The sequence below is a fragment of the Medicago truncatula genome, chromosome 8 (genome assembly GCF_003473485.1).
Source record: "Medicago truncatula cultivar Jemalong A17 chromosome 8, MtrunA17r5.0-ANR, whole genome shotgun sequence".
Taxonomy (NCBI): Eukaryota; Viridiplantae; Streptophyta; class Magnoliopsida; order Fabales; family Fabaceae; genus Medicago; species Medicago truncatula.
This window is the reverse complement of record NC_053049.1, coordinates 14,230,223-14,243,756: the sequence shown is the minus strand read 5'-3', so window position 1 is coordinate 14,243,756 and position 13,534 is coordinate 14,230,223. Positions and strand designations below refer to the sequence as shown.

Genomic DNA, 13,534 nt, shown 5'->3' with positions numbered 1-13,534 from the left:
TAATATTTATTGAAAATCCATATAATTCAAAAGTAATAAAAGAAAAAATATTACTCATATTATATAACACACGTAATTTTTTTTTTGTTTTTTGTGATGATATAACTCATAATTTTTTTTTGAAAGAATATAACCCATAATTTAAGTAAACTATTAATATGTACCTAAAATATGGATTTAAACGGGTCCTGCAAAAGGACGGTGGTGGACCACTCGGATTAGTTTTTTTCAAGTTTTTTTTTTCTTTCACAAAACCTATTAAAGTATAAAATAAATAAATCCTAGTTATCTAAGTTGAAAAATTATCAAAAATGCGTGTTTAGAATGAAAATAATGAGCACATGTAGGCAAACAAAATCACTTCCTTATAAATATATAAAATTGATTAAAATAAATAATTTAATCAAATAACCATCTAAAACTTTCTCTATTAATTTAATATTTAAAAAATGAATGAATTATCTATTAAATTTGACAAAATCTATGCTAAATGAAATATAATTTAATGAAGGTGAAGACCAAGAAACAAATAAATAGTTTGAAATAAGGATAAAATTCATGTGAATTTGTTTATGCGTTTTTCATATGATTGTTAGCAAAAATTACATTTTCCATGAGTAGTTTATTTAGGACCATATGAAAAACACCTAAGGAAATGAACCTAAGTTTTTTGCTAGAATTAAAATAAAGATACAATTTTCGTATGGTACTTCACATGAAATACTCACAACTACCTATAATTTCTCATATCCACAATTTTTTTAAAGTTTGTTATAACCACAAAAAATGAATTTTAATCATGTGAAGAACCATACGAAAAACATGTAAAGAAAATATACCTAAGCTTTGTTCTTAAAATAAAGGATTTTTTGAATGATAAATTTTTGCAATTAGTTGTTAAAAAAGAACACAAAGTATCCTTAAAAAAAAAAAAAGAACACAAAGTATATAAATAAATAAAAAGATCAAAAGAATAATGATAGACTTATGAAGGGAAAAAATAATGTAATATTATTGGTAATTAGGGATGCCAAAAAATTTATATGCATGATATCTGGAAATAAAATCAACCGTTGACACAAAATGGATAGCCTAACCAATACACATAGATAAAATAAATTGATATTTTGAGCATTTTAAATTAATAGACACATATGTAGAAGAAATAATATCTCTAGACACATTTTATATTGATAGTTAAGACGTGGAATTTGTGTAGAAATATTTATACTATATAAAACATGTTTGAAGGCAACAATATAACTGCGTAGATCAACACTTTTGTTCAAATTGTCATAGAGAGTATAGTTTTGTAACAGTTGTTAGTTTCTCTGTACTATGGTGGTCTTTGACACCTTTTTCTTAGGTCTTCTCCTTTCTTGGGATACACCTTTCTAAGTTGTCAAAAATTGGTTATACAAATATCATTTCTCTTTTTCTTATGTGCTTGTTCCTAAGTTGTTGAGTTTCCAACTATTTTAATCTATGTATACACCTTTCTACAAATCCTAGAATATTTGTTTGGATATTATATGATGAAGTAGAGTTTCCAATTTGTTTATTTGCAAAGTGAACGGAACAAAATGAACTCTGCATGTTCTTATATCTTCTTTATCTCTTTCAACTAAACTTTTACACTGTGTTTGGAAGAAGAGAAAAAGGAGAGAGAAGTTGAAGACAGAGAGATAGAAGAGAGAATAAGCATTTCTCTAATTTGGTTGCGGTGAGAAATAGGGAAGAGAGAGATTAAACATATAGGGCCCACATGTTTTTCAGTCTTCGCACATCAGCGAAGAAACTGGCCAGAGTTCCATTTTTTAATAAGTTTACAATTCTACCCTTTCACAGCATCATAAAAGACAAAAAAAAAAAATACACAGAAGCCTGGGAATCGTTTGTGCATGGCTGTGTAAGTGTGTGTACATGAGAGAATAAGTATTTCAATGAAATAGGTTTTTTAATTTGTGAAATGGATACTGTTTTATTTTTGGACACAATTAGTTTTTGTCTTTTTATGTATGGCACAATCTTATCAATTACTATTTGACGAAATATTTAAATTAATAAGAACAAATAACATATATTAATTATTAAAATTAATTGTTTAATTAAATTAATATTGATAGAAAATGTGTTTCAAAACAACATTAAATTATGTATTTGTTTATTGGGTTAAAGGGTATTTTTGTCCTTTCAAAAATAAATGCATTTCTTTCTCTTCTATTTCTCAAATCTTTCTCTTCTACCAAATAATCCATCAAATCCACTCTATTTCTCACTTTTTTTCTCTCTTCCCACACTCTCGCTTATTTCTCTCTTCATAACTTCTCCTCCAAACCAAACACACCCTTAGAGCAATGATATTTATACATGGCTTATTCAATCACCCGGTCCCTTAACTTAATTGATTGTCTCAATTTAGTCCCCTAACTATAATTTGTACCAATTTGGTCCTCTATGTTTTGCTTCGTTACTGGTTTTAGTCCTTTTTGTTAGTTTCTCACAAAAAACGTGAACAAAAAGGACTAAAACTAGGAACGGAGCAAAACATAAGAGATCAAATTGGTACATAAGTTAACGTTTTTTTGAGAGAAACTACCAGAAAAGACTAAAACTAGTAACGAAGCAAAACATAGGGGGCCAAATTGGTACAAATTATAGTTAGGGGACCAAATTGAGACAATCAATTAAGTTAAGGGACCGGGTGATTGAATAAGCCTTTATACATCTATTACATGACAACTTTAGTGACAATTTTGTTTTTCTCTCTTCTTATTGATCAAAAACAATGGAGAGAGAAAAAGGAAGAGAGATGATAAGAACATCATGTAAGTATGAGAGAAAAAGTTATTCAAAAGTTGTTACAAAATCGTTGTACAAATATCTTTTCTCAAACTTTTATGTGTTATGTCTGTAAATTTTTAAACTTATTTTTAAAGTCACAGTTTAAAGATTAAGATTAAAGGGTTATATTTTGAGAAATGATATTTGTACAATCATTTTTTGACAACTTTGTGACAACTTTCTCTCTCATACTCACATTATGAAGCAGCTTAATTCTTACGGTGGACCTTACTTAAAACTTAATGGATATGACTAGTTATTTAATAATTTAGGATAAATGTCAATATCTTGGACTTAGGGACAAATCCAAAAATATATTATACAGGGCCAAAATAATAAATAATAGATGATAGTAAAAACTTTTTTTTATCGTAATCTTCGAGTAAGAATCCTTATAGAAATTAAATATGTGGAGCAAAGAAATAGTAATAAAAAAAGGCTAAACTACAGTTTTGACCCCTTAAGTTTGTCAATGTTGCGATTTTGATCCCTAATAAAAAAAATGAATATTTTGCCCCTATGTTTTAGCCCCTTTGCAAAAGTGACATTTTGGTCAATTTTGATCCAGTCAACGCTTATGTGGCATGCCACATGTGTAAATACTGAATTAAAAATCTACATAATCATTTTCTAAATTAAATAATTAAAAAAGAAATTGAAAAATAAAAAAAAATAGAAAAGGAAAAAAAATGTGGTTCATCTACATTGAAAAACCAAACCCTCGTAACCAAAAAAAAAAAAAAAAAATCCTCAGATTCGTTCCACTTTTATCACTTTCATCAAAGCTTCAAATTCTTGTAAATTCCAGTTTTTCGTTTCAGCTTCTTATCATCTTCTCTATCGATTCACAACTTTCAAATCATGAAGATTAAGAAAAAACCCAGAAAATCTCTAGATTCAAACCCTTAGATTCACAAACCCTTTATCCATGGTTTTGCTGAAGAACACGATATAGATGAAGAAGATATGTAAACGCTAAGAAAAAAATGGACCTGTGTAAATTTAAATGTGTGGAATCGAACAAAGAATCGTTTGAATCTTCCATTACTGAATCTTCTTGTTGCTTTGGGATAAGGGTTTGTCGGCCATTGTGAAATTCGTTGGATTGAATCGGTTCCATGTGAAAGAGGGAATCTTTGAAATGGAGAATGAATTTTGAGAGATCCACGAAATAGTGAAAGAAGGGAGATGAAACATTCCTTCCAAATTTTTTTTGATGAGCCTTGAAATCGTCGTAGATGTATTCTGCTGAGCCTTTCTTGTTTGACTTTCCGCCATAGCCACTGTTGCTTCATCTTCTCTCTTCTTTGTAACAGTAGCAGTAGTTGTTATAGCATAGTTTCAAAAAATTTAGTGTTGATGATTTATCTTGATTTGGATCAATTTTGTGAGTGTTGAAGAGTTGAGGATGAACTATTGGTTTTTTATTTTTTTTTATTTTTTATCTTTTCTATTTTTTTTAATTTTCAATTTCTTTTTTAATTTATTTAATTTAGAAAATGATTATGTGGATTTTTTATTTTTTTAATTTAGTAATTACACAGGTGGCATGCCACTTAGGCGTTGACTTGGTTAAAATTGACCAAAATGTCACTCTTGCAAAGGGGCTAAAACATAGGGGGCAAAATATTCATTTTTTTTATTAGGGGGTCAAAATTACAACATTGGCAAACTTAGGAGATCAAAATTGTAGTTTAGCCTAAAAAAAATAAAGTAGTTTTAAGCAGTAGCAACAACAAAGAAACCTAAGTCTAAGCAATATCACAAGCATAAATTGTTCATTACCAACCCCCTTATCGAACCTCTTTTGGCTTTGAATGCCTGACCGAACTTAATTTATCACTCTATTTTTGAAGACTCTTAGCGATTAAACCCTTCGTTTTCATGTTAAAACATAAATTAACACATCATCAAATTGAAAGGTAAAAATCATGAGTTGATCAAATTTTTAAAATGAAAGATCAAAATTATACTCCCTCCGGTCTTTTATACAAGAAACAAAAAACATAAAACATCAACACCAAGAAATTACATTGAAAATAGTCATCTTCATTTAATACACTTCTACATTTAAAATAATTCTATGAATACCCTTAAATTAATTACTCTTTATTCCATCAACTTACTTACTTTAATATTCTCTCTCATAATCAATAAGGGCACAAATGAAATTTAGCTTCAAACATATTTGAAACTTGATCAATCTTCTTATAAAAAGGACCAAAAAAATTCTCACTTTTATTTCTAATAAAAAGGACCGGAGGTAGTACACTTTAAACATCCTAATCATAAACAGACCAATGAGTCGACAGTTGATAATGATAGTTAAAGAAAAGTGGAGAGAATTCAAATCCATTTTCAACTATTTTAATTCAATTATTTACGTTCTTGTCTTGAAATCCAAGGATTTTTATGTTCATCTTGTCATTTTAATTTCTTTTCAATTTATTTCCGCTATTTTTAAAGTTTTCTTTATTTTCAGCCATTTCAAAGCTTTCTTTTAATTTTCATGTTCTATATAGATGTTTTTCTTTAAATTTATGAATTCATTTTCTTCTATCAGTCACGCAGTCTTTCAAATCATATGAAATCTTACTATTTCTTTCAGAGTTGTAATTGAAGTTGCCAATTTATTAAGAGAATTCACAATCATTTTGATTTTCATTAATTTTTATTTTGATAAAAAAAATCATCGTCAACAATGTCCAACTTCTGTCAGTAATAATACAGATTGTCTTTTCCCAAAAATTAATATAAAATTGTCTTCATACCGCCTCATTTTTTTGAGTTGAAATATTCTAGAAGGAATCAAATATTTTTTTAAAGTTAAATTATATTTTACATAGCCTTCATGTGATCAATTGTGTATTCAAAATCACTGTAAATTGATACTTTCACAGTACTTATCATTTTTAAGGAATTTATATGTAAGGGACCTTAAAATGAAGTAGAATTCTTAAACTGATTTGTTGAAGTAAAATAAGTTTCATCGCTAATGTATAAATTTGAATGATTACAATAAAGAAGGAAGAATTTGAGAGAAGAGAGTTCAGATAGAAAAGATGATGGCCTTCTCTTATTTATAAGAGTCCACATTCACATTTTCTATATTGCTCCTTTTAACTCCTTGACTCATTACAATACTTCTCACTTTTGAGGAATTTATAAATACAAAAAAATCAAATAAATTTTGTTATTTTTGATGAAATTGTGTGCGTTTTTTTCTATAATACCCTTAATCATTTATTATTTCATTATATTAGTTCTCTCTCTACAATAAATTAGTAAGATTATTATTAACAAATCAATAATTAATATTGCATTGAAACTTGAAAGTGACAAGTAATTTGAAACAAAATTATTCACCAAAAGCGCAAATATTGTGAAACGGAAACAACATACTACTACTATTTATTTAGATCTTAAATATAAGCAACAAAATTTCTCCATTGGAAAAAAAATCATATTTAATGATCTAGAATAATAGTAATTTTCAGTTAATTTAGGGTTAGTTAACATTAATCAATGTGAGTTTAGTTATTTTTGCTCATTTTTTAGATTAGAGGGAGTAGCTTTAGCTGTAACATTTTTTTATTTTTTTTAGAAAACTTTTCCTGTAACAAATTCCTTTCTGTTATATATCTTCATTATAATAATATTTGTCAAAATACACTTTACTAATGCATGTCTTATTTTTATCTGATTTATAACTAATTCTTTGGTTTAGCTAAAGCAGCCACATCTAGTTCTAACTTTCGTACTTTTGATAAAATTCCAATTTGTATTACTGAATTAATTTTTAATGAAATGATATAAATTATTTTCTCTTAAAAAGAAAAAAAAAACTAACTCTTTGGTTCATATAGTTCTATGAAACAAAGTTTGATCGATTGTTATTCCAGCTAGAGTCTAAAATTAAACTTGGATACTTCCATTTGATTTGTCTTTAACTAAAACACCAGCCGACCATAACCATTATTAGTGCATCTCTTACTAACATTTGAGAAATGTTGTTAACTTGGAGTACTCCCTTAAGCATAATTTAATGAGTTTAATGTAATTTTTTTTTTTTTGGAATTCGTGATTTGAATTTAATTTGTTTGCACAAATATTAAGAGATATTTTTATTTTTGGGTTGTTTAACATGTGTTCTTAGGATATAAGTTAACTTGACCCATTTTTTAAAAGATTTTTTTTTTTTGAAAAAACTAAAATGAATTATATTACCAATAACATCGTAATTGTTATAGCACAAGGCGTGCCAAAACAATCACAAAAAACAACAACAACCAAGTAAGATTACAACAAGGTCAATCGATACCCATACATACAAGCGGACTCGACCACCAATTATGAGTACCAAATGTAAAGACCACATTACGAGCTTTCAGCCACCACAGGGTATTTGATTTTACTTTATCTAACAACTGTGATAGAGAACTATTACGGCCACGAAACAACCTATCATTCCGTTCATTCCAAATAACCCAAACACACTGAAGCCAAATCAAGTGAAAGAGAGACCGACGCGATTTCAAGACTCCAGCATATTGAATAAATTGCATAAAATGATCCAAGGGAGCATGAGAATCTACCCCTACTACACCAAGCCAATCCCGCACCATAGGCCACAAAGCACCAAAGAAAGGACAAGACAAAAACAGATGAGACACATCTTCAACATGCCCACATCCCGTGACACAAAGCCTAGCCTCCAACGGTAAAATGCCACGATTTGCCAAATTGGCTTTAGTAGGTAAACGATCCCTCAACAACCGCCAAGCAAAGACTGTAACTTTGAGAGGTACCTATTTGTGCCAGACTAACTCCATACTTTGATGAATCTGAGGTTGTTCATGCGATGTCAATAAGTCATATACCCCACGAACAGAATAGCCACCAATCGGGTCCAATAACCACACCCATCTATCAGTAACGGATTCCTGCAAAGAGACTGTTAGTAATAAAGCCCTACACTCCTCTACCAAGTCCTCCTCCCACACCCATAACCGGCGACGCCACTGCCACGCTCCCCCACCATCCTCCACCCCGAACAAGAACATGTTCCTCACCGTGATTGATTTATCGATAGCTAAGTCATAAAGACGCCTAAAGCGCTCACACAACGGAACACTACCACACCAACAATCTCGCCAAAAATCAGTATCAGCTTCATCCCCCACCCTCCTCCTAACACAATCCACAAACCAACCCTCTCCACCCTCGCCTATCCCATCTCTAATCTTGACTATCTCCCTCCACCACGAAGAACAACTCTGGCCCCCATCCTCCAAACCACCATCCGCCACACCATACCTAGCCACCAACACCCTACGCCATAACCCCTCTCTATCAACTAACAACCGCCAACACCATTTCCCTAGCAAAGCAATGTTAAACTCGCTCAATCTCCGAACACCCAACCCCCCATACTCCCTCCTCAAACACAAAGAATGCCAACCAACCCACGATATTTTTCTTTTTTCCTCACAACCCCCCTAAAAAAATTTATTTAACAAAGATTCAATGGAAGAGATTATACCTGACGGAGCTTTGAAAAAGGAAAGTGCATAGACAGGAAGTGCAGTCAGGACGAATTTGAGAAGAATTAGACGACCACCAAAAGAAAGGAACCGACTATGCCAACCAGACAATCGAGTTTTAATACGATTAACAACAGGCTCCCAAAATAATAACCGGCGCGGATCACCCCCAATCGGAAGGCCCAAATAGAGGAACGGAATTTTTCCCACTTTGCAACCCAACACCGAAGCTGCTTCAGACAACCAAGAGGCATTAATATTCACCCCCACCAGAGAGCTTTTGTGGAAATTTACCTTCAAACCCGACATAGCCTCAAACAAAACCAAACCAGCCCTCAAAGCGCGAACATTTGCCCAGCTTTTCTTCCCTATCAAGAGCGTATCATCCACAAATTGTAAATGGGACACCACTACCGGATTAGCACCCCCCACACTGTACCCCGTGAAAACATCTGCAGTAACCAAGGCTTTCATCAGCACATTCAGACCTTCAGCTGCTAACAAGAACAAGAAGGGAGAAAGAGGATCACCCTGCCGTAAACCCCGCTCAAGAGGGAACTCATCCGTAGGACTGCCATTCACTAAAACTGAAGCTGTGGCAGTACAAACACATTCCTTAATCCACTTTATCCAAAGCGTTGGAAACGACATAGAAACCATCACCTCCTCCAAGTACCCCCAATCAACAGAGTCATACGCCTTTTCAAAATCCACTTTAAACAACAACATATCCTTCTTGGATTTACGAGCCTCATCAACCACCTCATTAGCGATCAGAATACCATCAAGAATTTGCATGTCTTTTACAAACGCATATTGAGCATCCGACACCACGCTCCCAATGACCTGTCTCAGCCTATTTGCCAGAATTTTTGCCAATATTTTATAAAGACTCCCCCCCACCAACGATATAGGTCGGAACTCATTCAAGGATTGTGGACTCTCAACTTTAGGAATAAGAGCAATGAACGTAGAATTAATACCTTTCGACAACCTCCCATTCCTATGGAATTCAGTTATAAAACTCACAATATCATCCTTCATCTCAGTCCAAAAATCCTTGATAAATCCAAAATTGATACCATCTGGCCCCGGACTCTTAAAACTGTCACAGTCCCACACCGTTGCCTTAATCTCTTCCACAGAAAAAGGTTTAATCAAATTACTTATATCCGCTCTAGCGAGTTTTTTGAACTGAAGATTGCCCACAGTGGGTCGCACCACTCTTTGAGAGATAAAATGATTTTTGAAGTGCGAACACACAGCTTGCCGAATAGGCTAAACACCCTCAACCACCATCCCATTAACCATGATTGTAGACAAAGAATTGCGACGTCTCCTATTAGCCAAAACAGAATGAAAATTTTTGGAATTTGTGTCACCAACACGTAACCAGTTTAACCGCGACTATTGCCAGCAGATGCTAGTATTAATACGAGACAAAGAGTGGATATCCGTTGAAATGCCATGTAATTCACCGAGCTCATCCTCCGACAAATCCACTTCCTCCCCTTTACTGTCAAGAGCCGCTTGTCTGTTCTTTAATGAAGCCACCTTTGCCGGCAAATTCTGAGTATTGGAAGCATGCCAATCCTTAAGAGCTATTTTGATTAATTTCAAATTTTCTTTAAGAACATAACCACCCCACCCGTCCACCTGAAGAGTACTCCAATTTTCACGAACGAAATTCTGGTAACCAGGCATATCTTGCCAACATTTCAATAATCGCAACGTCTCGGCCCCCAGTTTTCCTCATCTACCGACAACACAATAGGACAATGATCTGAAAGACCCCTTAAGTGACCAACCTGAATACAATTTGGCCACAACAAGCACCACGCTTCGGATAACAAAAACCTGTCCAACCTACTCATAGATCGACCATCCCCCTTAAACCAGGTAAACTTTCGGCCACATAAAGGTAAATCAATCAACACACATTCATCTATAAACTCATTGAAATGAGAAAAATCGTCTAGCGTCTGAGTACCCCTAACCGAGCGCCTTTCATCCGCGCTTCGGACTGAGTTAAAGTCACCACACAAACACACATTAAGACTGCCCAAAGAAAGCAACCTCGAAGACAGCGAGGTCCACAAAGCCTGTTTAGCAAATCTATCACACGGGGCATACACATTGAATAGGTAAAACTCTTCATTAGACTTAATAAACCTGCCATGAATCAACAAAAAGTTGTCCCCTCGACAAGACGTCCACACCTCGACCTCTGCAGTATCCCAAATCGTAACCAGACCTCCTGACGCCCCCACCGACGGACTAAAAGAATAATCATGACACATGGGTCCCCATATCGACGTACATACAAAATCATCTATTAATTGCAACTTTGTTTCTTGAATACACAACACGAAAGGCGCCTTTTCCTTTACCAGCTCCTTGACCTCCTTTCTCTTCTCCAACCCACCTAATCCCCGCACATTCCACGACACAACCCTCATCGCACACACTCTCACCCCGCTGCCCTCTACCACTCAAACCTAACTCTCTTCGGCCTCCGAACTTCCTCTCTCTCCAGCAACGCAAGAAGGTAACTCCCTCTTCTCGTTCCCTGCTCTAGAAAGCATATTAAACATATTATGAGTGACCCCTTCAAACTGCAAGCCTATAGCTTTACCTATCCCCCATACATCCTCTGCCGCCTCCTTCTCCTTCCCATGTAAAACCACCCAATTATTCCAATCCTTATTCACTGAAGCTGAGGAAGATATAGTGTCAGAAGAATCAGAAGGAACCTCTTCATTAGCATGTTCAGAGTTATTGGTGTCCCTCCTCTTGCGAGATCTTTTCCTCAAAGTATTTAACACTGCCCTTCTATCTTTACTAGATAAACGCGCCACCTTTTTTAAAGTATAAACCGGATGGCGCAATTCACCTCCAATCTTCCTACGTTTTGACCCATCAGCTCCTTCAGGAACATTTTTCACTTTGCGTTTCCCCATCTTTACAAATTTTCTTTTAGCGGAAAAAATAATACCAGCACCCCCATGGTGATCCTTCAACCATTCCGTACTCCATGGTCCCGACATAGTCAGCTTACCTGCATTAAGAGGGTCTGATAATGGCGAAACTCTCCCGTCTCCTTTGTTATGTAACACGGAATTCGTTCGTTGCTCACCCTCCTCAAAGCACCCCGTGTCACCTTTATCCACCACTTTAGTACCTCTGTCGCCCTGTACCCGTACTCCACCATCGTGAATCTCTGACTCATTCCCATGCTCAAATCGTAACACCGTCGGTGATGAAGAACCTTGTGGTGTCACCAAATCTACACCTTCAGCTACCACCTCAGGATGCAATGTATCCTTGACAACCTCCTCTCTGACATCGTCCCCTCCTTTTAACTCTGAGCCCATATTTTCCTCCACAAGCTCCTTAACGATTTTGTCAATTAAGGTATCCATATTTTTACCAACTTCCATGTCACCCTGAACATCCTCATTATCCAATAGTGACCGTTGATCTTCTCCATCTTGAAAAAGGCATGCATCTTCTCCAATGTTGAAACCCCACTCCTCAATAATTTTTATGTCCACCAATTGTCCATCAATCGACAGTCGTTCCACGCGTGACACAATTTCTAAAGATGACGTTGATATTAGAACTCGAGCATAATCGAATCTTCCCCTATCCAAAGACACGTCATCCGTGCGGAGAAAGGACCCACAATCCATGACACATAATTTAAAAAATTTCTCATTCCACGCGTGTAGAGGAATACCATACAGTCTCAGCCACACACCCCTTCGAAAGGGGACCACTTCTTTTTCCCAACGGATAACATTTGTAAAACAATGATTAAAAAACTCCTCAGCTTACCCCAACATAGACATTATATCCTTATCTGATTTACTCCGTAAAAAAACTCTATCCGCTCCCAAAGGAAAAACATCCAAATCCGCAAAACCGGCATCCTCCACTCGATTCTGAACCACCGTGATCGCCTCGCCATTCACCACATTGGCTAGCACTCCCTTCCGCGCCCACTGTAAGTCGTCACTATTAGACCTGTACATTCTTGTCAACTTCGTTGCGACAGGTTGCTTCTTGTGAAGAACACACTCCCAATCCACCCCCGTCCTACCACCCTCCCGCACCATCTTCCCATTACCATTATCTTGCCCGCCAATCCCCTTGCCATCCCTCACCTCAACAGATACGTCCCCCACCATCCCAGTTTTGGGTCCCACATCAATTTGCTTCTTCCCAGCATCCTCAGACCCAATATTTCCTCCCTTTTCCGATTGCTTAACACCTTCTAAAAGATTAAAAATTAATTTTTTCAATAAATATACTTGTTATTTGTGGATTCCTTAACATGTCCTATAAAAAAAGATCTATCATTGTGATCTATTTATAGATGTTCACAAGCCAGGTTTAATCAATTTTGACCAAGTTTAAGTTGAGTCGAAAAACTCATATTTTTTCCATTAAACCCCAACCCAATCCAATCCGGTGATGAGCGAGTTGATTTGACTTGGATCATTGGAATCATGAGATTATTTGTATGGTTTCTCGATCCATCTCTTATTCGTTCAAAATCTATCACAATACACCATTGGAAGCGTGCTTCCACTAAATCTATCCAATATTTTTTCGTATGAAAATTCCAATATTTAGAATAACTTCTACAATTTAAATTTTTTACATTTGAATTAATTTGAAACACTTTCAAATCTACATATAATAGTCTTAAAGTCACATTTCTTTTGAACGGGATCGAATTCACATGTACTCAAATTCAGAATCATAAACCTGTTATCCAAACCAAACAAATTTAGATTTGAACAAGTTGATTTGAGTTAGATCTTAAGTTGAACGGATTCAAATATAGGTTGAGTTAGTTTGGTCAACGGATTAAATAGATACCCAAACCAATAAACATCCGTTGATATATATATATATATATATATATATATATATATATATATATATATTACTTCTGTCATCCTTAACAATTGATTTATGGGTCTTGTTAACCAGTTTCCTCAGGGCAATGATTAAGGAATCTATAAATAAAATTTTTGTCTTAGAAATATAAGATGTTATTTTTAATTAAGTAATGATTGCATAATTTTTTCATAAAAACTTAATTGTTTTGAATGTTTAACCAATAGGCATTAGTTAGA

The 13,534-nt window shown here is 34.5% G+C and overlaps 2 protein-coding genes across 2 annotated transcripts; both read right to left on the bottom strand.

Annotated features, from left to right (window-relative positions):
• Positions 1-7,154: 7,154 nt before the first annotated feature.
• On the bottom strand, positions 7,155-10,091 carry LOC112417323 (uncharacterized). The gene is made up of 4 exons (XM_024772887.2): positions 9,866-10,091; positions 8,392-9,523; positions 7,725-8,280; positions 7,155-7,652 (listed from the first exon to the last, which is right to left on the bottom strand). The coding sequence occupies exons 1-4, from the start codon at positions 10,089-10,091 to the stop codon at positions 7,155-7,157; spliced, it is 2,412 nt and encodes an 803-aa protein (XP_024628655.2).
• Positions 10,092-10,105: 14 nt separating this feature from the next.
• Positions 10,106-10,846, bottom strand: LOC112417322 (DNA-(apurinic or apyrimidinic site) endonuclease-like). Its single transcript, XM_024772886.1, has one exon. It carries the CDS (start codon positions 10,844-10,846, stop codon positions 10,106-10,108), a length of 741 nt encoding a protein of 246 aa, XP_024628654.1.
• Positions 10,847-13,534: the final 2,688 nt, after the last annotated feature.